General features: G+C 43.1%; 1 protein-coding gene across 1 annotated transcript in view; it reads left to right on the top strand.

Moving 5' to 3' along the window:
• Nucleotides 1-23,198, top strand: part of ADAMTS2 (ADAM metallopeptidase with thrombospondin type 1 motif 2) — a 170,722-nt gene that overhangs the window by 140,008 nt on the left and 7,516 nt on the right. The window contains exons 14-24 of the mRNA XM_066197448.1: nucleotides 1,685-1,817; nucleotides 3,280-3,393; nucleotides 10,024-10,169; nucleotides 11,559-11,734; nucleotides 15,561-15,694; nucleotides 16,503-16,626; nucleotides 17,246-17,326; nucleotides 18,814-18,977; nucleotides 20,121-20,271; nucleotides 20,422-20,554; nucleotides 22,795-23,002. Of these exons, the coding sequence (XP_066053545.1) occupies nucleotides 1,685-1,817; nucleotides 3,280-3,393; nucleotides 10,024-10,169; nucleotides 11,559-11,734; nucleotides 15,561-15,694; nucleotides 16,503-16,626; nucleotides 17,246-17,326; nucleotides 18,814-18,977; nucleotides 20,121-20,271; nucleotides 20,422-20,554; nucleotides 22,795-23,002 (1,564 nt within the window). The remainder of the gene's footprint in view (nucleotides 1-1,684; nucleotides 1,818-3,279; nucleotides 3,394-10,023; nucleotides 10,170-11,558; nucleotides 11,735-15,560; nucleotides 15,695-16,502; nucleotides 16,627-17,245; nucleotides 17,327-18,813; nucleotides 18,978-20,120; nucleotides 20,272-20,421; nucleotides 20,555-22,794; nucleotides 23,003-23,198) is intronic.

Here is a 23,198-nt window from a genome sequence, read left to right as displayed (position 1 = left end):
TTGATGTCAGTCCATTCTTTCTTACTTCATTTACGTCTGTTCATTTTCTGTACGCTGAGGGTGTATTTGCTGTCCTCTCAGGGATGATGGAAGGTGCTGTTATGAATCTCATTACTAAATTTCCTCCCTCCCTACTCTAACCTCTGGCTGAGGGCTGCCTTGGCTACCCAGCAGCATCGTGTCTGTCATGCTATTTGTTGTTTATGGCACCTGTCAGTGACAAGATGGTGCTGCCTAGAGGAGAAAATCTGCCTTTTAGGTGCTTGGGGCTTTTCTTGACTTTAGTAGATACCTAAAGAGCACACATGGTTCTAGAATTAGTTCTTCAGTTGTTAATTTTTCTTTCAGTACCTTAAATGCAAGAGCTGTTTAAACAGCTTCATCCATGTCCCTTGCCTTCCTTTTTGGACCTGGCACTTCAGACATTAGACCTGTGCAGGAGTTCCTGACAAGGTCTGTTGTTTATTGCCTGTTTTTTGCTCCTTACAGGAAAAAAAAACCCTCCTCATGTTGTGTGCAAGTTGTATGAAAACTATGGGGAAACTACTACCATAACCAGCAAAAGCTGAAAATGGGTAGGAAAAAAGTGCAGCAAAATACATGAAGTAAACATGAGTCAGTCTTTTTGCTAGTATTTTTATTATCATAGATATCTTAGGCGTGGCGATCAGGAATAAAAACATTGTGAGGGAAGTGTGATTGTTTCAATTAGCAAGATCCTCCAGAGTTTTAGCTATTAAATAAAAATCATCTGGTCTAGAGGGTTGCTTTACGTTCTTTTAAATACAACTATTTTTAAAATGTCTTATAACAAAGCACAACGATGGTTTGCTTTGAAGTAAATCTAACCTCAAAATTCTGCTTTCAGCTATCGGTAACTTCAAGGCAACCTTAATGATTGCCAGGATGGGCTCATGTATGGTGTCCTCATGTCTGTTAAATAACTGGGAGACGTTTCAGAGATCCTGTGGACTGTGCCAGTGTTGTGAATCAACCAATACTTTTACTGTGTTAACCATTTGGCGGCACTAGCTTCAGTCCTTTGTGCTGGCATGACTAGGTCAGATGTAATTCTACAGGCTGTCCTCGTGCCTTAGGAGCAGAGGAGAAACTTTCACATTCATCGCACAGAAAGGAAACTTAGTTTAAGCTATGGATGGAGTTGGGAGTGATGAGAGGAAGCAGAGAGAGGGAACAAACCTGGGTGAAGTCTGTAAATGAGTCACTGCTTCTCAGGGAGGACACAGGGAAATGGTAAGTTCAGTGGTATTCTGGGCTGGTTACCCTGGCCTCTGCTTTTGAAACCTCCCTTGAAAGACAGCTGCAGGCAGCAAGAAATTCCACAAATGGAAAATTAATTAAACTTTCTTTTCTTCTTGGTCTCATGTGGATTCTTCCTTTGATTCCTTTCACATAAGGAGCCTGGAGACTGATAGGAATTTACCTGCAAGCTAAATGGAAATTACAATGGAATGGCTTAAAAAAAAAGATGTGTAGAATCCATTGAAGGTGGATACAACATGCTAAAGTGAATGTGAGCATAATTGCAATATTAGCTGCCCTTCAGGACCAGCATCTGAGAAACTGTAGGCTCAATTTTGTTTGGAACAAAAAGGCAATGAAACCACAAACACTGTGCAAGCCTCACAGCCCCATCTGTTCCTGTAATTTTTGCCTGTTGCAGTTCCTACGATTGTCTGCGGGATGATCCCTTCGAACACGACTGGCCTTCCCTTCCACAGCTGCCAGGGATTCACTACTCCATGAATGAGCAGTGCCGGTTTGACTTCGGTCTGGGATACATGATGTGCACAGCTGTGAGTACTTAACTTCAGCTTCTGCTGTTTCTCATCCAGGAGTGGTCCAAAGTGTCTCTGAAATGTCCTTAGTAGGGACAGCGTAGTGAAGCCCACAAGGAATGATGTTGTGCCCTCTTAGCTGTAAGCAAGTATTAACAACTGAATGTTGACATATATGTTATTTTAAATATCTCTTGGATTCTTTTGGGGTTTTTTTTGAACCGGAGTTACAGAAGTAATTATTGTATAGTTTCATAGGTATCTGTAGTTGTCAAGCAAACAAACTTGCTGTGTTATTGACCCTCCACTTGCTGAGAGCTGGTTATTTTGCTACAAAACTCCCACCTAGATGTGAAGGAGATGGATTTGCTGCCACATCTCATAGTGCTAGCACAGGCCAGCATGCTTTTATGATCCAATTTTATGGAAAGTGTGATGCATTTTGATACCTTGAAAGAGAAAATAGGCATGACAGTGAATAAAGCAACTTCTAAGGGCTCTTGATGACATGGTTAGCTTTCGTGTATGAGGAAAACAAGAGACAAAGTCTAAATTTAAAGCAAGGCAAGATTAGTGCAATTCTCAGTGGACTGGCCTCAGAAAATAGAGTCTTCCGCAGCAGGGCTGTGCCTCCCACCTCCAGCTCCTCAAGTAGAACAAAATATTAAATGGAAAGAGATGTTTTCAGCTGCTGGCAGCTGCTGACACGTAACATTTCTGCTTTCATTCCCATCTGCAGGAATATATGTGCTGAGCAGTGTCCCTAGATAATGGATGAGAACCTTTAGAGCATGAGCTGTAGAATTGTGTCTTGACACAATTCCCTCTGATGCTGCCTTGGAAGAATGTCCCAGCCAAAGAGAATCTTTGCTTGCAGCCATCCTCTAGAGCCTGGGAGATGGAGGCTTTCTATTCTTCTTTGTTCAGAATAGCCAAAAGCATGTCCAGACATCATGATTTAGTATGTTTTGTGGTGGGTGGTTCCCATCCTCTCCTATACAAGCCTGTGCATTGTAGGTAAAATGCTGATTTATTCATTGCACTGGGGACCTGATCTCAAATTTCCCCTAAGAAAGGGATTACAACAGCTGAGCTAAAGTCTGAGCAGCTCATTTCCATCTCCCATGGGTGCACAAGGATTTTTTGCTTTGTTTGCCAAATGAAGCAGCCCCATTTGGAAAAGCAGTACGAAAAGGCAGCGTGTGTCTCACTGCCTAAGGAAACTGGTTGGTCACTTGTATAAAACTGGTTTTGCCTGACTTTATTCCACTGCATGCAGATGGGATCTCACCTCAGAGTCGTGATTCTGTGTGCTCAAATATTCAATCCGCAGACATCACAGCGCTCCTCAGGACCCAGCGCTAGCAGCTGGCATTTTATACCTAGGAAAGGGACCCCCCCATCTGTAGCTTCTGTTGCTGTTCCCAGTGGGAGCTCTCTCAAAGCATCACCCACTCTGATTTTTTTTCCTGTATTCCAGTTCCGTACGTTTGATCCCTGCAAGCAGCTGTGGTGTAGTCACCCCGAGAACCCCTATTTCTGCAAAACAAAGAAAGGGCCTCCGCTGGACGGGACCATGTGCGCGCCAGGGAAGGTGAGAGCTGGTGCCCAGTGGACCCACATGCCCGTGTGTGTTCACATGTGTTTGTGTGCACTTGGGGATGTTCCCCTCAAAATCGAGGGGAGCAAGAGAAGAGACTGTCTGGAGGACCTAGGGTTTGCTAAGATGTGGTGATTGTGAAGTGCTGAGCATTAGCTCAGCTGGTTAGAACATGGTGCTAATAGCATATAGGTTTGATCCCTGTAGGGGCCATTCACTCAGGAGTTGGATTTGTGGGTCCCATACAACTCAGAATATTCTGTGATTCTGAACAGTGTGAGGGAGGACATGGGGTGAGGGCTGGCATGTCCTGCATGGCCACCCTGGGACCATTAAACCCCGTCCTCAGGCGGGTCATGGCGGTATCAGCCCCACTCATGTCTCTGTGGCAAAGCCAAAAATGGGGAAATTTCCGCTCTGCTATGACTCTTACGAGGTCAGGGTGTTGTGCTTGGATCAGCAATGTTGCTGTGGGGCTGCCTGGCCTCCCCCGTGTGGGGGCACAGGGAGCGGGGGGGAGCTGGAGACGCAGCCAAACCACGGCCCCTGGAGCTTCCCAGAGGGAAAGGATGGATGTGGGAGTTGAGTGCCAGCAAGAGAGAACCCACATGACAGCTCCGAGGGACTGTGAGCAGAGAAGGGCAGGTCTGTGGAGGTGGATTTGCTGGTTTGATGGGAGCCCAGGGAGGCACAAGGAGCGATGGAGGGATGGTGTGAGATGGCAAAGGCTCGGAGAGCTCCGGCTGCTCCGCCACCAGCTGGAGCTGCTCCCAGTCCCAGCTATCCTCCGTGGAGATCACAGTCTGCTCACAGTGGGCCTGAACTCCAAATCCTTTGAAGTCTGATGAAAAAAATCTGGCTTCCCTGAGCTTTGGATGCAGTGACTGAGGGGGAGAGGAAGATGTCGCTACTTGGAAAGGTTTTTTTACAGCCCAGTGTATGACATCATTTATGCGATAAATGAACCATATTAGCAGCTGCTGTTATGGTTTGAAAAGTCTTTTTTATGAAAGCGTTTTGTTAAATTAATTCCCCAGCAAGTCATGCTCTGTGCAAACCACTCCCTTCTGGTTTTCTCTTCTTTAAATTATTTCTGTTATAAAAGCTTTGTTTCGTATTTAAAAAAAATAAACTAAAAAATTGGGTTACAATTCAAAATTTTAGACAATTTATTTGGATACACTTTTCTTTATATTGATTTTTATATTAAAAATATTCATGACCCCCAACTGAAAAATACAATTATATTCCATTTTGTTGCATCACCCTCTTCTCTGAGCTATTCATTCATATTAGTATTTGAACAGAAATGAGGAGAAAAAAGGAATTTGTAACCCTACAGTTAAGGATCTGTCAGTGCTTCCATTATAAACAGTTTGTCAGGATATTATGCAACTCAGCTGTAAAAATTTTCTTTGGACTGGAACTTGGGATCCAAGGCTTCAGCAAGCTGTGCAGACAGCCAGGCTTTTGAGCTCAGCAAAGATGCAAGAGAGTATGTGCACATTCTGAAGTTTCAGTAGATGATAGGACTCTGACTGTTTTATTCTCAAGAGAGCTGTCCCAGATTTTTGATAAATAAACTTGCTGCCACCTTCCAGAAGAACCTGAGAAAACGATGTAAAATGAAAACCATTTTATTAGATAAGGCTCAGCGGTCTGAACTAAATGTTTTGGGTTTTTTAAAATAGTGTGAGTTCTGAAGGTTATATAGCTGACTTTGTGTATCTGAGCTCAGCGTTTGACCAATGTATTTATTAGATGTTGGTGTTTTTAATGCAGGAACATCTGTTCCTTTCCGTTTCATCCCTGCCCTTGGTTTTGCCTTCCCCTGTTCACTCTCTTCAGCAACTGGGACAATACCAGCGGCTCTTGCCTGAATGCACAGGGCTGTAAAGTGCATTTATTGCCCAAAGTTGGGAGTCATTTGCTGTTGGGCAGCTTCCTTTCAGGTGCATCTCCCAGGATGCCTCATCAGTACTTGAGAGAAAGGAAAATAATTTCTAACATGATCTCCTATTTTCTTTGGAATCATGCCAGAAAAGAAAAGTACAGGAACATAAGCAATTAAAGAAGTTGATTGAGAAAGATTCATTTGTTTCCCACTTTGGAGACTTGCAGTTTTCCTGATTTTATACCACTAATTCCCAGGGCCTATTTTAAGCTCAAACCAATCACAACACTGCTGATGTGTCACAGAAACATCCTGGCTTTGCTGCAGCTGAGGGGACTGGATGCCAGAAATGAAAGTGCCGCTGGGGAGGCGAACGTGGCGTGTAGTGCGTGGATGTTCCCACCTAGGGCTGGTGTTCACATAACTGACAACTGATCCCAAATTTAGCAAGATGCCATTGAAGACCATCCAGTCCAGCTGTCTCCTTCCTAATTGATGGTCAAGGGGCAAGAGCAGCCATGTAGGAGACATGATATCTGGAGCACATTTTCGGCAGGCAGGATGGTAAGGGGCACGTGTCTGCACACCCAGGCTGTGTCCTGGACCCAGGCATGACCCTTTGAAAGGGAAGATGAACCTTTCTGTTGCTGTCTATACCTGTGCGTGTATGTGTACAGATAAGTGTATATTTGTCTAAATGTTTGTAAGCTCTTCTATGCCTGTGGTTATTTGAACTAAGTCACGAACAGAGTGAGGTTCTGCCATTTTGAAAACTTCTTAGTAAAGTCTTCTTGTGCGAATGGAGATACTGAGCAACCATTACTAATTGGCAGCAAATTAATAATTTGCAGTGATTAATGGTAAAAAAATAACATTCTCCTGGAGCTTCCCAGTCTGAAAAGACCGCTACTTTTTTGACAGAATCCTAAAGGAAATAGAATAATTTATATTTCTCCTAGCTTGATTTTTTTTTTTAAACCAGATTGAATTTTCAGTAGCAAAAGGGAAGTTTCTATCAGTTTTGTGAAGCTTTGATGATGCAGCCACTTGCAATGGTCACATTACCTTCCATGAAATAACTCGTGTGTAAAGTTAAGCACATGGAGGTTCAGAATCTTACTGTGGAGTCAAAGACATTCCATAAATTGCTATTGTAAACCATGCAGACAAGACATAACTGCAAAGCTTAACCCTGCTCGGCATTCTCTAGATTGAAAGAAAATGTATGCTGTCAGCTGATAATTTATTTACTTGTATACAATTCTGTCAGCTCTACCATTAGCCTCAGGCTTCTGAATCCAAGCAAACTTCAGAAATCTATCATCAGTTTTTGTTATTCCATTTTTTAAATATATTACTCTTCTGGGGAGACATTTATGTCGCCTGAAGTAGCTAACTGCTCTCCACAGCATAGAAATAAAACCCAGAGTCAGTCACGCAGGGAGATCACATGCTTGAGTCCTTCTGCTTGCTGCAGTGACTAACATCAAGGTTTGCACTACCTGAGCCTCCTTTTTTTTCTTTTCTTGGAGAGAGGTAAGAGCCTGGTAACTGCCCCTGCCAACCAAGCTGATGTTGCTCTTGGATTTGACTTCTGTGCCAAGGACCCAGCACAAACCTAGCAGGTCTTCTCTTTGCTTGCACTGTGCTAATGAGATGATCTGAGTAAAACTTGGAATGATTTTTTACTCTGTCAGGAAAGGAAGGCAATGATTAAATATTGAAATAAATAGATACTTTTGAGAAGAAAAATGGACCAAGAAAAAAGGTTTCTGAAAACACTAATGTGTACTCAAAGCAATCCAGTTAATTTCCCACTGAGAAAGCTGACCTCAGCTTCTCTTGGAGACAGGAGACAGATGGGTGAGTGTGTGCTGTGTTAGTCACCACAGAAACTGGAAGAATACTTGATTCTCCACTGAAGAAACTTTTACTGCCTCGGAGTAGTCCTCAGTGTTGGAACTTTCAGTTCATCCCTTGCAACTAATTATCTCAAACAGATGGAGCAGAACGGGCCAGCCTGTGTGTGATGGGGAATATAAATAAATAAGTAACCTCCTCCTGATGGGACCTCAGGAGAGTGAGGAGAACTGAGCACCCCCAGCCATGGTGCAGTATGAGAGGTTGTTTGGCGTAGATACTGGAGCATCAAGTGAGGAGATCAGAGAGGTGCCCATTGCTGCCCAATATAAAATAGATACAGATACCCACAAAAGATCTTCAAGTATTTTCTTGGAAAATTGACTTGCAGATGTGTTAAGCCTACAGGAACACACTGGCTCCTTTTTTGGCATTCAAAGCAGTTGTTTCAAAGAACTGCTGAAAACAGCAGTGGAATGTTTTACTGCAAGAAATTTAAGCTCCCTGTCCTGGAAATTGCACTTGTTTTGGACTGCCCTGTTTGCCAGAAAAATAGGCGAGACTGCAAGAAGTCATCTTGTCTTCAACTAAGAAAATAATTTGCATTTACCCATTTTTTTGTCATTAAAAAGAAGTGCTTTAATATGCTTTATTCCTTAAGTGAAACCCCCTGTTTATGAAGGGAATAGTGCTTGAAATTGGCTCTTTTCCACCTCATTACGTAGTTAATGTAGTAGCACTAGGAATGGTTGGCTTTAGCTTCCTTTATTCGACTGAAGATTGCTCTGTCTCTGGTTTTACCTCTCATGCATTTTCTTGCACGGATCTGCACAGAGTAAGATTCATTAGTGAATCATTTTGTTTTCTATAGGCTCCTTTCTTTTAATCCACAAAAAAAGGCAGAGCTGGGGGTGACTCTTTTTTACACAAATGCTTCTCTCCCAATAGCTCTGCCTCAGCTTCCTCAACAATCAGCATCTGACCAACTTCACTACTAAAAATCAGTGCTGCTCTTCCATTTACACAGCAAAGTCAGTAACACTTTTCTGTGTTTGCCTTCCAGTTCAGGGACCAGTCTCAGTGTCAGAGAGGGGGTTTATTAGAGGCTGTTGCAAACCTACATTGTGCTGTTCCTGATTAAAACAGAGAAAAGAGACTGGGAAACAGAGTGTCATCACATGTCTCTCCCTCTCCTCCATGAGTCGAAGCACTGGATTCTGGATCATCACATACTCAACACAGGCTAAATGGCTCCTGAAATGGATTTGGTCACTGCTGTGGAACTTACACCTGAGAGATGCAGCAGCCTGATGAAAGGATGTGTGAGCAAGAACAGATCAGGAGCTGTCACTTCACATCTGCTTCCAAGCCCAGCTGAAATGTCTATTGACAAGCTGAACCACTGCCAGCTTCCCCCGCATCGCTGAATGGTCCCCTGGCTGCACAGGGCCCCATGACTCAAACTGTTTGTTCAAACAAACCTCTCTAAAGCCATAAGTAAACAGTCCCTGAAGGGTACAGCCCTGAGCTTCTAAACCAAAAAAAGCAAAGGACATATTAGCATTTTGCATTTCTTTCATGCTTTGCTGAATTATCTCTTGTTCTGTCAAACATCTAAGAAAAATCTGCCTGTAACAGCTCTGGAGCAGGATTGGTATAATTGGCTTTGTGGTAACTCATCTATTTCATAGGTTTTTGACTTCGAATCGCTGAAGTCATGGGAAAGAAAAAATAGTTGAAACCTAATTTCTACTCTCTCTTCTACTCCTTGTCCAACCAAATCAGCCCCAAAATAAATTGCATGAATAAGGAGCCAGTCACTGAGCAGATTAGTGAATCAGTAAGCTGTGCCTTGTCACCATTCTACTAATGATTCTCTCTTTAAATTCAGCATTATTAGTGATTATCCTTCACTTTTAGATTTGCCTTCCAGATCACTAATCGCTCTATGCTCAAGAACGCTCTCCTGTTATGTATCTTCTGATTTTGTTTTTGCTGGCAGCATGCATTTAGCCATATGCTTGTCTTGTGCAGCCTGCCAAATTCCTGCGTTCCAGGGCTTGTTAAGCTGTGTAAAATGTTGTTGTTGACTTGAATGTTAAGGAAAGTAAGTGACTGATTTCACTTGTTGTTGCAGCCATCTGTGCTCCTGAGCCAGAGCTCTCATCCCAGCAGTAACCGTTAACGCAGACAAACTGTGACAGTCTCATGCAAAGTCGTTTGTTTGCTGGAATATATTTTCCAGCACCCACACTTCATCAGTAGGCTTTTATGAAAGCAGAAATAGTACTGAAAGGGGCCAGAATCTTGTGATCCTTGAGAAGAATTCTTTGTGACTTCAGCTGAGAAAAAATTCCATTTAATAACATTAATGTCTACAGTGGGAGCTTGCTTTAATTCCATGACACTTTGCTGATCACATTTATTATAGGAATATGTCTGTGGATTTGGGAGTGACTGGGCAGGATGGGGCTGTGGCCAGAGCTCTAGACAGTGCTGCCTGGAGACGCTGCAGGCAATAGTGGAGGCAGGATGCTACTGTTAGCCTCCAAGATTTGGGATTCTGCCGTTTCCCTTAAATGATATCTCTGCTGCAAACAGGTGATGAGGAAATGTAACACTGGGAGCAGTTTAATGAACTTGCTAGGCTTGAAACCTGTATGCACGCATGTGCATAATGAACATGTAAGTTTATAAAATCTGAGTGAGTTTGGGATCATGGGCACAATCTGACATCAGGTCCCTCTACTTTCTACTGGAGAGGTGAAAAAAAAATCCAGAACTTGTGCTGAAAATTATAACGTGTGGTACAACAGCTTGTCATCTAAGTTAATCATTTAATCATTCTGACATCTGATTTTCTCTTTCAGCATTGCTTTAAAGGTCACTGCATCTGGCTCACACCAGACATCCTGAAGCAGGATGGGCACTGGGGGGCATGGAGCAAGTTTGGCTCTTGCTCCCGCACGTGTGGCACCGGGGTGAAGTACAGGACCCGGCAGTGTGACAACCCACAGTAAGTGACAGCCCATGGGTCCCACTGATGTGCAGAGGATCCTCAGTGCATGACCAGTGCAGCAGTGCAGTAAAGGATGCTGAGTGGTGCTTGTTAAATCTGACTTATAGCATAAGTTGCCAGAAATTCTACTTTTGGCCCTTAACAAGTCATGAATCATCTTTATTTCTCAGTCTATCCATCCATTGAGCTGGTTATGCAGTTACAAGGATCTGGAAAGTGCTAATGCAGTGCTGTGTAAAGCATAAGTAAAAGTTTAAGGTCCTATATATCTCGTTTTAAAATGTGAGTATGAAATAATAGCAGTGAATTACCGGATTTTTTTAAACCTTTTAAAAAGTTTTCTTTAATCCACCTTTTTAGGATATTTCAACAAGAAGCTCTTAAAATATTTTCAAACTGTTTTCATTCCAAGTTGGAACAAAGTTCCTGAGATGAGAACCTTCCCCAAAGTTAGTTTTAGGAATTTTGAATTGTCTTGCTTTAATAAATTACATATGAGTCATCTAGATAACGTAGAATGATAGAATGATTCCATTCCAGTAACAGTGGAAGTAAAGTATAGTTAATGTAAATGATATGAAATGTGTAATTATTGCTATCTTAGTGTGGTATTGTAAAATGTCAAGATCCTAACAGCAAGAACTAAAACAATTGTTAGAATTAAATGATTTTAACAGAGAGAATATTTTAACATTGAATTTCTTGGTTTGTTTATAAAGCAATTGAACTTGACTAGTGTTGAAGATCATCTTATCATTGACTTTTTTTTTTTAATTGACTTTTATGAAGGAGTATTTTCCAATGGAAATTGTTCTGTTAAGAAAAACATTGCCATTTCTTTTTTCAGCCTTTATTACTTTGGCGACAGGGAAGTGACCTTTATAATTGTGGGCACAGTTTTAGTTGTAAAACCCATTTGCATGTAGGAAAAGCCTAATGTGCTATTGAAAACATTTTCTGTGTTTCCTGGAAGAGGATGAAAAACCCAGCTACAGGTCCTGAGCTCTGCCTTGCCAGATCTGCCAGGGATCTGGTGCACATCTGCCTGGGGGCACAGCACTGAGCTGGGCTGTTCTGCCTTTGCTGCTGCATTAGGGCTGAATGTGAATGACTTCTGCTGCGCTTTCCTTTCCTGCCTACACAAAGAAAATGGGTTTTTTTGCCTTTATCAAGTATTTTGAACCTCTACTTGCAGAAGTTTCTTTTTAACAGCTAAATAGTGACAGTGGGTTTTGAGAGGAAATATGTATTTCACATACCAGAAGTAGGCTTCAACAAGTGCCTACTGACATCACTGGGAAACAAGTTGCTCCTCGAAAGATTTGATAGACACTTGATTAATGTAATGATGGCAAAACTGACCATGGGTTTTTCTCCCTGTCACAGTCCTGCCAACGGAGGCCGCACGTGTGTGGGGCCGAGCTATGAGTTCCAGCTGTGCAACACCCAGGACTGCCCCAAGGACTTTGAGGATTTCAGAGAGGAGCAGTGCCGGCAGTGGGACCCTTACTTCGAGTACCAGAACACCAAACACCACTGGCTCCCCTATGAACATGTTGACGGTGAGCAGCCCCTCTCCTGTGAAAACTAAAATCAATTGGAAATATGAATAAAAATTATGTAGGGAGGGGTAAAACTTCTTCCTGGGGAATCACGCCTCCTAAATCTGTTAGGAGTTGTTTGGAGGGATCAGTGAGTATCAGTGTATGAGAGATTCAATTTATACGGTGCACTTGGATTTTCAGAAGACTTTGGACACCGTTCCCCAGTGACAGCTGTTAAATGGATTTACCATGAGATAAAAGGGAATGGTTTTGCATGGGAGGATGGCCCACTCTGAGAGCTGCAGAAGGACCTTGTGACAATTAAGTGGCACAAGAAGGCAAAGGAAATTTGGTATTAATGAATACTGGTAATGGATATAGGGGTAACAACTGGTATGTGTGTGTGTGTGCGCATGGATGGTGGGCTCTGAAGAGAAAGGTTGGGCATAGCTTTAGGAAAAGATCCGTTCAGTGACTGTGAAGGGAGAGATGGAGAACACTGACCTGCCCCCATGTACCTGCACGTTGTGTCTGCACTTTAAATACCCAGCCAATGCAGCTCAGGGTGTACCCATCTCACTGCTGCCCACACTTCTAAAAAACCCACAGCTGAACTCAGGTCAGAATAAAGCAAACACAAATAATGACTTCTGGATGAGGAGAGTTTGGATAAACCAGTACTTTTCACCCTGGAAAAGCAAGGATGTAGATTAAAAAGATAAGAGTTACAGAGTTGTGAGTGGCCCAAAGAGACTGAACGTGGAATGATTATTGAGTTTCTCATAACACGAGCCTGGGAACATCAAATAAAATTATTGGGTGACAGTTAAAACAAATAAGAGGAAAGACTTAGTACAAAGCATCTAATTATCTTGAAATTCACTGCCAAAGAAAGCTGCAGATGCCAGAAAGTTTTAGAAATTATTTTGAAAAATTCTTGACAGTTCTACAGTCCGTTAAGAGCCATTAAACACCAAGTTCCAGCCATGATTTTGGAAGTCCCCAAGCTGCAGTGTAGGAAGAACTGGGAGAATATTACGAGAAAAGTTTCTGGTTTGTTCCTGCAAATGCTGCTGGCACCATTGGAGGCAGCTGTTGGGTGTTGGCTCCCAAGCAGCAAGGTCAGGCTAATGCTGTGGCCTCTTGACAGAGGTCACCTCCTAGAACAAAAATGCTCCTGTTCCTGTTAATGCCTCGGCTTAACTGTCAATGCAAGAGCAGCTGGTTGATTTGGGCCATGTCAGCTCTTGCCAGAAAGCACACTGCCAGGTTTTACCGAACCAAAAGGCAGAGGGCAGTGAGTCTCAACTTGCTGAATGAGCAGTGTGAGCCACTTGCTGGTTTTGTACCCTGTCACTTCACTTGAATGACACATTCTTGAGGGCAGGGTTGGCCTGGCAAGGGGCAATTTCTGGGCACCCACCCCATCCTCAGCCCAGCTTCCATCACTGGGAGGGGAAGGGTCACTTTGGGTGAATCATTTTGCATTCCAGTGAGAGAATAACTGCCAGAAATTAATAGCAAATTCCTTATAACTAATTTGCCTGACTTTCTTCCCAAAGAGTTCTCAGAGTTCCCTCATTCTTTTCATGCCATTTTGGTCAGTCTGGGATTTTCAAAGGCACAGCCACAGCCTCACAGCTTAATTTCATAAAATAGCTTTGCTGGCACAGGGTGAAGGGATGAAGGCTGTGGCCTGCAGGACCTTTGCTTATGCTTTAGCCTTTGGAGCACTCTGCTGCAAAGACCAGTGAAACAAATCAGATTTTTTTCAATTAAATTCAATGGCTTCTGGGTCAGAAACCAGCTCATTGATGTCTGAGCACTGATCCCTGGGCACTGCTGGTTTCCAATGTAACTGTGGTATAACTGCAGACACCTTGAGAGTTACATTTACCTGTGCAGGGTTATTAGACAGAACAGCTTTTGTGTGAAAACAAGGCCAGAGACAAGCTTATGCTTGAACTTCAATCTATTCAAAACTCCCTTTTGTAAGGATAAGGCATATCAGTGACATACTTGTGAGGATAATGCAGCTGTGGCTCAGAAGTGACATAAATCCATACACTTCACAGGCAGCTCAGCTGGACGTGTCTGACACATTGTGCAGGGCATAAGAACAGAGAGCAGTGGGCAGAGAAAAGCCACTGAGCTGGGGTACACCCCAGTGTGTCCTTGAGCATCCCGTGCCCCGTTGTGCCATGGTCTGTCTCCTGTTCCAGACCCTCTGAGCCCCCCACGTCCTCACCCCCACCATGCTCACAGACCTCTGCATTGTGCATCTGCCAGGGCAGCAGGGAGAAACTCTGGCTATGAGATCCCAGCCTCAGTTAAATGAGGCTCAGAGAGCAGGGAATGGACAGGCAAACCATCACATCCATGCTCCTGCACCTCCTGCTGGTGTGTCCAGCACCAGTGAATAGGAAGAAGATTATTCTTTGCAATAGCAGGGTCTAATTTAACAGCGCTCGCACATTCACCGTTCCCATGGAGCAGTGGGAGCAGAACCACCTCTAAAATAAAGCCCTTGTACAGAGCTGCTGGCACCCAGTCAGACCTGCTGGTATTTTCATTTAATCACATGCAATGAATGCATGGTATGTCCGGGGTGGGGGTGGGTGCATACCCAGGGGTGGTGTGTGCACATCTATCTTGTGCACAGCTTAATATTTCTAATATATACAGTAGGTCTGTCGTTATTATGATCTTAATAGTCTCCGATGAAGAATTTGCACCAAAAAAAGTACCTATTTTAATAGACTAGACCCTGGATTTTTAGCATGACTTCTCTGCATGGTTTGGAAGCAGTAACAAAGGTCTCTGATGTACCAATACCCAGTGGCCTTGAGGACACCAACAGCAATAACAAGGACTTTATAAAAAGAGGGCAGAGGCCATGGAACTGTACAGGGGAAGAATGCAAAGGGCCTGTGAAGATTTCAGTTGAACTGCTATAATGGAAAGGTCTTTATTGTTTTAAATGGTGGGAAAGGCATTCCAACTTTTAATCATGTTAAAATAGCAGGATCTCTATTTGTTTCATCTAGCAGAAAGCCCATCTGCTTTTAAGCGCCAAGGAAAGCATAGTGAATCCTATTATGATGCTGAGGACAGCAAGAGACATGGATAAAATGAGATACACTAGTGGAATACAACTTTATTCAGCTACTGACTAGTCATTTTCAGCTTTATTCTTTGTTCCTAGCTCTTTGGAACAGATTAGAGAAAATATCACTTGTCTGGCTGTTTGTGCATGTGTTAGCAGTAAAAAAAAAAAAAAAAGGTTTTGTCTGAATCTTTTTGACATCTCATCTTGTTTAATGGTTTAAACTATCATAAATACAAGTACAACCATGAGGGAAAATTAACTTTGTGGTTAGGATGAAATACTATGGCCCAGCTGTCTCTGAAGAAATTTTGGATGCCAGGTTCACTCAGTGTCAAACAGCTGTGTTTAATGGGAAAATTACTTTGGCTTTTTTTTTTGTTTAAGTACAATGCAGGAGAAACCAGCATCTCTCACAGGTAGTGGTGCAACTGAGGAGAGCTCTGCCAGCTTTGCATCATCTGCAAAGGATTAAAGAGATCCCCCCCTCAAAGCCAATGATCTGTTATTTTTAAGCCTGTCTCCTAATGGTGACACATGGATGCTTTATGATTCAACATTTTCCAAGAGATCACAGAATATTTCAAAGGAGACAAGCATCAATGATTTATGGGTACCACGTTGGGCTCTGTGATGTGTGCAAGGAAGAAGGGAGAGCCAACACTACTGAAAGCACTACTCACAAACGTCAGCAACTAAACTGTGAGAGCTGAACATGCACAATTTTTTATTTTTCAGCTAAGGAGAGGTGCCACCTGTACTGTGAATCGAAGGAGACAGGGGATGTGGTGTACATGAAGAGGATGGTCCACGACGGGACCCGCTGCTCCTACAAGGATGCTTACAGCATCTGCGTGAGGGGGGACTGCCTCGTGAGTGTCTGGGGGCTTCCTCAGAGCCCAGTGTTGTGAAAACAATTCAAATTGTACCTTGCGTGTTTCTCTCCGAGGATGACTAAGTATAATAACACTTTGGGCAATAAGGAGATTTCATTAGGATCATTGTCACAATATTATGTGTGATATTCACAGTTGCCATGCGTGTGAGTCGATTCCAGAAGCACCTACCTACACAAGTAATCTCTCATGCAGTATTTTGAGATGAACTATTACAATTAGCTTTCAAGGAAAGCTCTTCCCGCTGAGGTTTGGTGGGGGTGGAATGTACAATGAAATGGTAATGCACAGCAGCTTTCAAGGAAAGTGGTGTTAGGATATGGCTGATGTGCATTCTCTTGGTATTTAATCATGCTATTTTTAAAAAATCAATGACAGTTCCTCTAAGTTGAGATATGCTGCAGGTCATCTTTCAAAGGAATTTGTCTCTGACTAGCAAAACACTGGTGGAGGTGTTTATCCCCATGTAGATGCCTAGATTTTCCTGGAATTTAAGTATATGTCTTAAAGTAAGCTGAGGCTTAAGAGCTTTTCCTTAACCATGCTGCTTTCCTTCAGTAAGAGAACCACTGTGAAGCATGATATAAAAATATAACCACCCAGTTGACGGCTATTATAGGAACTGGAAGTATTAAAATCTGTTTAGGTGTTGATCTTCCAAGAGAATACTACGAGGTGTGCTGCTTTGCTGAAGCAGAATCTGGGGGTTGACGTGTAAAGTGAAGGCTCATTTGAATTGAAGAGTGGACAAATAAGAATGACTGTTTCTCTATTTTGTGCACAGAAAGTTGGGTGTGACAGGGTCATAGGTTCCACGAAACAGGAAGATAAGTGTGGTGTCTGTGGAGGAGATAATTCCCACTGCAAAGTGGTGAAAAGAACATTTTCAAGAATACCAAAAAAGCAAGGTCAGTACATCCAGTGTGGTTTGCCCTGGGAAATTCAGGGTATTTTTTCTCGATCTCTTATGTTTCATGGAAAGTACCAGGACAATTACAAATCGTTTGCAGCATCATTAATTCCAGTAAACAGTCTGGACTTCCAAATGTGTTTATAGTTTGAAAATATGACTTCTGTCCAGTGAGCAGTTAAAGCTGCTGATACCAGGGACTGTGCATGCATAGGAGAGGGCTTCCCTGCTCCTTGTTGGAGACCTGTGGACTTGTGGTGCTGATGTCACCCAGCTGCTCTGTCACTCCAGTGCTGCAATAACCTGTCACATCAGGCACTGTCAGGCAGGAGGTTGTGTGGTCTCTGTGGGTGCATATGGCACTCAAAGCCCATTTCAGTCTGAGGCAAAGACTGTTGATGATACTTCAAGCATCTTTCTCCCGACCCAAAGCCCTTTGTCCCTGTTATGTTCCATCACCTGGCACAGAAATAGGCATGGGCATAATGCTGGATTCAGTTCATCTTGTTTAATACACCCCGCTTTCAGAAAATAAGATTTATTTAAAAACCTAAGAAAAAGCCTCCCTGTTTGTGGTCTGTTAATCCATAACTGTCGTTTCAAATATCTCAATATAGGGTATGTTAAGATGTTTGAAATTCCTGCTGGTGCAAGACATTTACTTATACAGGAAACAGATGCCACCGCTCATAATCTCGGTAAGTAACAAGTAGGAAAAATTTCAGTCACAATAATTTTTTCTGGTGTTTATTTTTGTCTCTGGAGGCTGTCAATGTGTTTATACATTTGTTTACCCATTACCCTCCCACACCATGTACTTCCTCAAGGTATGTTAAATTAGGAAACTTGTTTGGCAATTTGATTTCCTTGTGCTGTATATCAGGGTGTCCCAGCCAGATCTCTGTGTTGGTATGTGCATGTGTGAAAGCTGCTGGAAGAGGCACTGAGTTACTTTATGGAGTGCACTGCATTATCTTTGGGGGTTGGAAATAGATGATCTTCAAAGTCCCTTTCAAGCCAAACCATTCCATGATCTTTGTGTGCATCGTTCACGCTTCCCTCCCTCAGTAATTTTCCAGCTACATCCAGATCTGTTGCAGATTCTGCCCTGCTGCAAACAGTATTGACACGAGGCTGCCAAATCAATCCAGCAGGTTAGAAGGGAATGGAAATCCACTCCTCCCCGGGCCCTGTGATCAATGGGAAGCAGTGACTAGTAGGCTGCTGTTAATTGGAAGTAGATTCACAGTGAATGGTCTGCTAATTATAGTGTGAGCCATCCCAGCTTCTCCCCAGCGAAAGCTTTCCTTGCTGCTCAGGGCAGCCTGGCCCTGTGGATCAGGGGGCAATCCTCGTTCAGACAAGGTTCTGTCAGGGTGGGGTGAGTGCTGTGCACATGGATAGCTGGCTCGCTGTGGAGGCCAATGCTGAGGGAGCAGGATGCTCAAGTAGCTGCCAGAGAGAGAATGGATTCAAAATCTGATGTTACATCAATAGTCCTTGCTTCTTTTAATGAGAAGGGCAAATTTTCCATCTCCGGTGAAAACCTGTCCTCTCACAAAGGTGGCTGAAGTCTCTTCAGGTGGAGGATGGAGCACTGGTGAGAGCTGAAGAGAGGAATCAGGCTCTGTGTGCAGTGGCAGGTGCCTGCAGAGCAGCAGGAGCTTAACAGGGCTGTGTTGGTGTCAGGACTGGATCTGAGCAGGAGAATTAATGCTGTTTCTGGAGTCTCTCTCTCACTGTGGGGACCTGCTGGGGGCGAGCTCAGTAGCCTTTCTCTGATGGAGCAGTAACAGCCCCCTGAGCTGCCTTACAACGTATGAAAAAGCGGAATAGCTCTGGGTCCCCCACTGGCTCTCAAATTGGCTTGGATTTGGCCAGTGGATTCCGAAGTTGTTATATGGGAGCAGGCAGCTGGACCCCTGTGGTGCAGCCGCATTGGCCTCATTTCTCTGGCAAGGCAAGCTATGGAAAAGGGGAAAAAAGGACAACTGATGTTCTTGGAGCTGAGCAGAAAAGCACTGACAGTTCAGTGAAACACCTGAAAAAGTCTTTCCAAACCTGTGAGGGAACAGAGGGAAAATGCACACTGGCCTTTTCAGCTTCGTCCACTGGGACACGAGCAGAACAAAGCTGGAGATGAGAAACCAACCTCTCATATTCACTTTTCTTGTGTTGTTTCCAGCTATTAAAAATCGTGAAACAGGGAAATTCATTCTAAGTGAAGACAACTATGTGCCAGACTCCAAAGTATTTATTGACATGGGTGTGGAGTGGGAATATCGGAATGACGACGATAGAGAAACGGTGCAGACCATGGGGCCACTGCGTAATGGGATAGTTATTCTGGTAAGTCAAATGAAAACCACCTTCCACAGAGCCATAATGGGCTAGCACATCATTCAGATTCCTCTTGTGAGTTACAAGAAGACATCTGCTTCAATTATAAGACAATAGATGTATTTTAATTCCTTTCTCCCAATTCATTGCTCTGTATGAGAGCTGTTATAATTCAGGGTTATGTGTTGAGCAACCAGCTGTCCTGATTATTTCCTGTGGATGGCATAGCAATCAGCCACTGGGTAAAGACTGCAGCTTACTTCTATCTGACATGTGAGCAGCAATCAAAAAAAGTCAGAGTGGCTGGTATCAGCTAGATCTAATAGCTCCTTCTCGCATCCATGTTTTGAAAATGTATCCTGCAAAGGTTGTAGCCGGATTCCTGCACTTCCTGGCTTCCCTTTTCAGGGCAAAACCAGTTCAGTTCCCCAAACCACCTAAATATATTCTTTTTTCACTGCAAATTAGCAAACAATAGACTTCAATTAGCAGGGGTAAGTTGATTTAGAATGCCTCTGAAAACAACTGTAATGTGTTGATCTACACCAGCTGAACTTCAAAGAAAGAATAAATATTATGTTTCCAAAGGAGCAATATTTTGCACTTTGTTCACATTGAGTTCCATTTTCTTGAATTTGTCTTAGTGCAGTGTGATAACAAGACCTCTTTCTAAACAGTTTATATTTCTGTCAAGATAAAGTAAAAAGCTTTGCAGAATTCCAGGATTATCATAAGAATATTTGTGTTTTATCAGAAATATAAGCAATTTTCTTTGCTGCTTTCACTTATTTTTGCAGTTGAATTTGCTTTGTCTTTTAGTGGAATTATCCGTTATCATTTCAGGGCAAAATTTCCTTCCTTTGTGATGGGATGTGGAAAAAATTTAGTATCATTATGTCAGTCCAATGCTGGCAAGGAAAATAAGTCTAAATCAACAACAGTCTTTCTTAATATGCAATTTAGAAACACCGTGTCATAAGGATGGGGATAATTTTTCATCAGGGAAAAAATGTGTTGAGTGCAGCTAAAAGGTTGAAATCCCTCTGGGGATGTTTTTATGCGTGAGCCACAATCAGTATTTCACATCTTCTCATAGAGCTCCTGATGTCAGTCTTTCATATCCTTTTCCCTTACATCTGCTTTGCTTATTAGGTGATTCCTCATGGTGGTGCCAAGATATCTTTGACTTACAAGTACATGATCCATGAAGATTCCTTGAATGTAGATAACAATAATGTTGTGGAAGATTCATATGAATGGGCTTTGAAGAAATGGTCCCAGTGTTCAAAACCTTGTGGAGGAGGTAAAAACAAAACTGCTTACTCCTCCTTTGGTAGCATGTTCCTCTGCAGTTCCTACTGCAACCCTTGACAGAATTTGTGCAGCTCATCTGAAACTCGAGCCCTCTGTGAGGTCTGCCAGTTCTGAGAGTGAGAGCAGTGTCTTTCCCCAGGGTTCCAGTTCACCAAGTACGGCTGCCGCAGGAAGGCGGACCACAAGATGGTTCATCGGAGCTACTGTGAGCTGATCCAGAAGCCCAAACCCATCCGCAGGGTGTGCAACCTCCAGGAGTGCTCCCAGCCCATGTAAGCATCCCTGCCCCCCAGCACTGCTCCCTGGAGGTGCAGGGGGCAGCACACACAGCCAGCATTGTCACCTCAAGGAAGGTGGCTTTAGCTTCACCTTGATGGCCATTACAGGGACCCAGGACTGTGAGGATCCCATGCTCTGTTCTGCCCATAGAAATATTCTTTCTGTGGTTGCTGGTTCCTATGACTTATGAAGTAAGTTGGATTAGAAAAGGAGTGCTGTCCTGATTCAGGCTTTTATGTTCAGGCCATCTTGAGGTGATGCAGCATAGACATAAATTCAATTTATACCAACGGATTTTACACAGCGTGAGTTAACCATGTCACAACAAATGTACAGAGTGCTACAGAAGACAACCAATGTCATCCAGTTTCTCAAATCCAAATCTTCATAAAGTTCACAGCATATTTTGGGACATTTAAACACAGGGAAAATATTTGACCTGCTAGACTTCTCTGGCTGCCCTTGTACAGCATGAAATGCCTGTCGTACCTTCATTTCTGCTCTACATAGTTAAGTGTTATAAATATTTTAATTCACATTTTACAGGGGTTTTTTTGACTGACAGCAGGTTATTCCTGCCACATGTAGGACTAATACATTCTTTGTGCTACTACTTCGACAAGAAAGGAGTATGTTGATCCCAGCTTTTATCTCTGGGGACCGAGTTCCAGGTTCCAGGAATCACAGCAAATAAATAGAACATACCACACAATATTTCCTAACTTCCTTAAAAAAAAAAATCTGAAAGAGAGAAAAGGCAAGAAACTGTGCTCCATAAACTCTGCATGGGTGAGGGTTGAATGTTGATTGGAAAACTGAAGTAATGACCTAACCTATCTCAGGCTGTCTGGAAAGGACTGTATCCTCCTTTCAGCTGCAAATATAATTGGGCCCAGGTACCACAAAGACTCAATAGGGCCCTAAATTGTACTTGGAACCCTGAAGTTTCAGTTAGCTCTGTTTCCATAGAATGTCATCCAAGCGTTTTGCTCTTGTGCATAGGAGAGGCAATTATTAAGGGGTTTTACAAAGCTCTGGGACACGCACTACACTAATATGCTGCTTCTTCACTTCTGGGAACAACTCATCTTTGTCCCAGAAGTCACCTCAGGATTCATGGCTCCACAGCTCTTGCCTTTCTTCACAGCTGTGTGATTTCTGTAAGTTAAAAAGAGAAAGTTGGGAGAAATTGTTACTTTCTGTTTAACTGGAATGTGTACTGCAGTGCCTTGTACTATTTTTTGACCATTTCCAAACCCAGGATTTTATGAGTACTTCAGGACAAATCCTTCAAGCTCAGGGTGTTTCTCCAGACTACATATATTTTTTGGTTACGTTTATCCCATGAATACTGTTTACATGAAACAGTATTTCCATCTTGCAGATCTCTGCACTCTGTACGTATTTATAGACTGCTGTATGTCTTCAATTATAACCCAGCTTTCAGTAGTCTAGGTAAATTTCCTCTGTTGCTGTCTGTCCCTGTTCTTCTCTAAATTCTTTACAATTTGTAGCTATAATTCATGAGTTAGTTTGGGTGATCAGTGAGAGTTTCAACTACACCACGTTACAGACTGTAGATTTCATTTCTCAGTGGCCAAACTAATTCAGAAATTATGAACTCAAACTTTCTGGTTTTCAGTGGAGTGTTGCCTTCCCTGAAAACCAAACATTTGTGATGATGAGGACCCTGATCTGCCCAAGCTCAGCACTCAGCACTGGGTTTGCCAGTGATTCAGCAGATTGAGTCTAACATGGCCAGGGATATGGTCCATGGAGTGCCCAGATGTGGACCAGGCAGGAGCTGCATTTCTAGCCCAGATGTTTTGGCTTCACTCGTATGGGAACCAGCTGGTTCATGCTGCATTATGAGACAAGGCACACCTCATGCACCCAGACCTGGGAAGCTCAGCAGCACCCTTGGGTGGCTGCTTTTGACATAAGAGCAACCATATTTTTATGTGCAGTCTTGGAAAGGGCAGCTTGAAATCAAAGCAAATACAGCAAAGTAAGAATAATCCTTATTTTGGAGATAATGAGAAAGAGTATTATGGAAGATCTGGGTCTTATTTCAGGGGTAGTCAAATAACCCTCACCATAACTGCTACGTTTTTATCTTATCTTCTTCTTTTTTTCCCCACATTAGAACTAATGTTAACATCATGTTAAACCTGTGTTTAAGAGTTACAGACCAACAAATTTTACTCTGCTCACTCTGTTTTCACCACCCCAGCTGGGTTACAGGAGAATGGGAGCCTTGCAGCAAATCCTGTGGGAAGACAGGGTACCAGGTGCGGTCTGTGCGCTGCATCCAGCCCCTGCAGGACAACACAAACCGCTCTGTGCACACCAAGTACTGCAACAACGACCGCCCCGAGGGCAGGAGGCCCTGCAACAGGGAGCTGTGCCCAGCACAGTGGAGAATAGGACCCTGGTCACAGGTCAGTCTCCTTCTGCAGGTCTCAAACAACTGGTTTCTGACTGGGTGGAATGAGCATGACAAGTAATGCCACCCCTGTATTTGTGAATAGATGGCTCTGTGAATAGATGGCTCGTCTGTACAGTTTGTTTATTGCTGGACCACAGCTCAGTCTTGGAGTATTTCACGATTACTGGTGTGCCGCAAGAAGCAGTGAG

The sequence above is a fragment of the Chamaea fasciata genome, unplaced genomic scaffold (genome assembly GCF_029207755.1).
Source record: "Chamaea fasciata isolate MVZ Bird 193981 ecotype frontalis unplaced genomic scaffold, bChaFas1.0.hap1 SCAF_15, whole genome shotgun sequence".
Classification (NCBI taxonomy): domain Eukaryota; kingdom Metazoa; phylum Chordata; class Aves; order Passeriformes; family Sylviidae; genus Chamaea; species Chamaea fasciata.
Note: the sequence above shows the minus strand (reverse complement) of the source record. Positions and strands in the feature narration are given on the sequence as shown.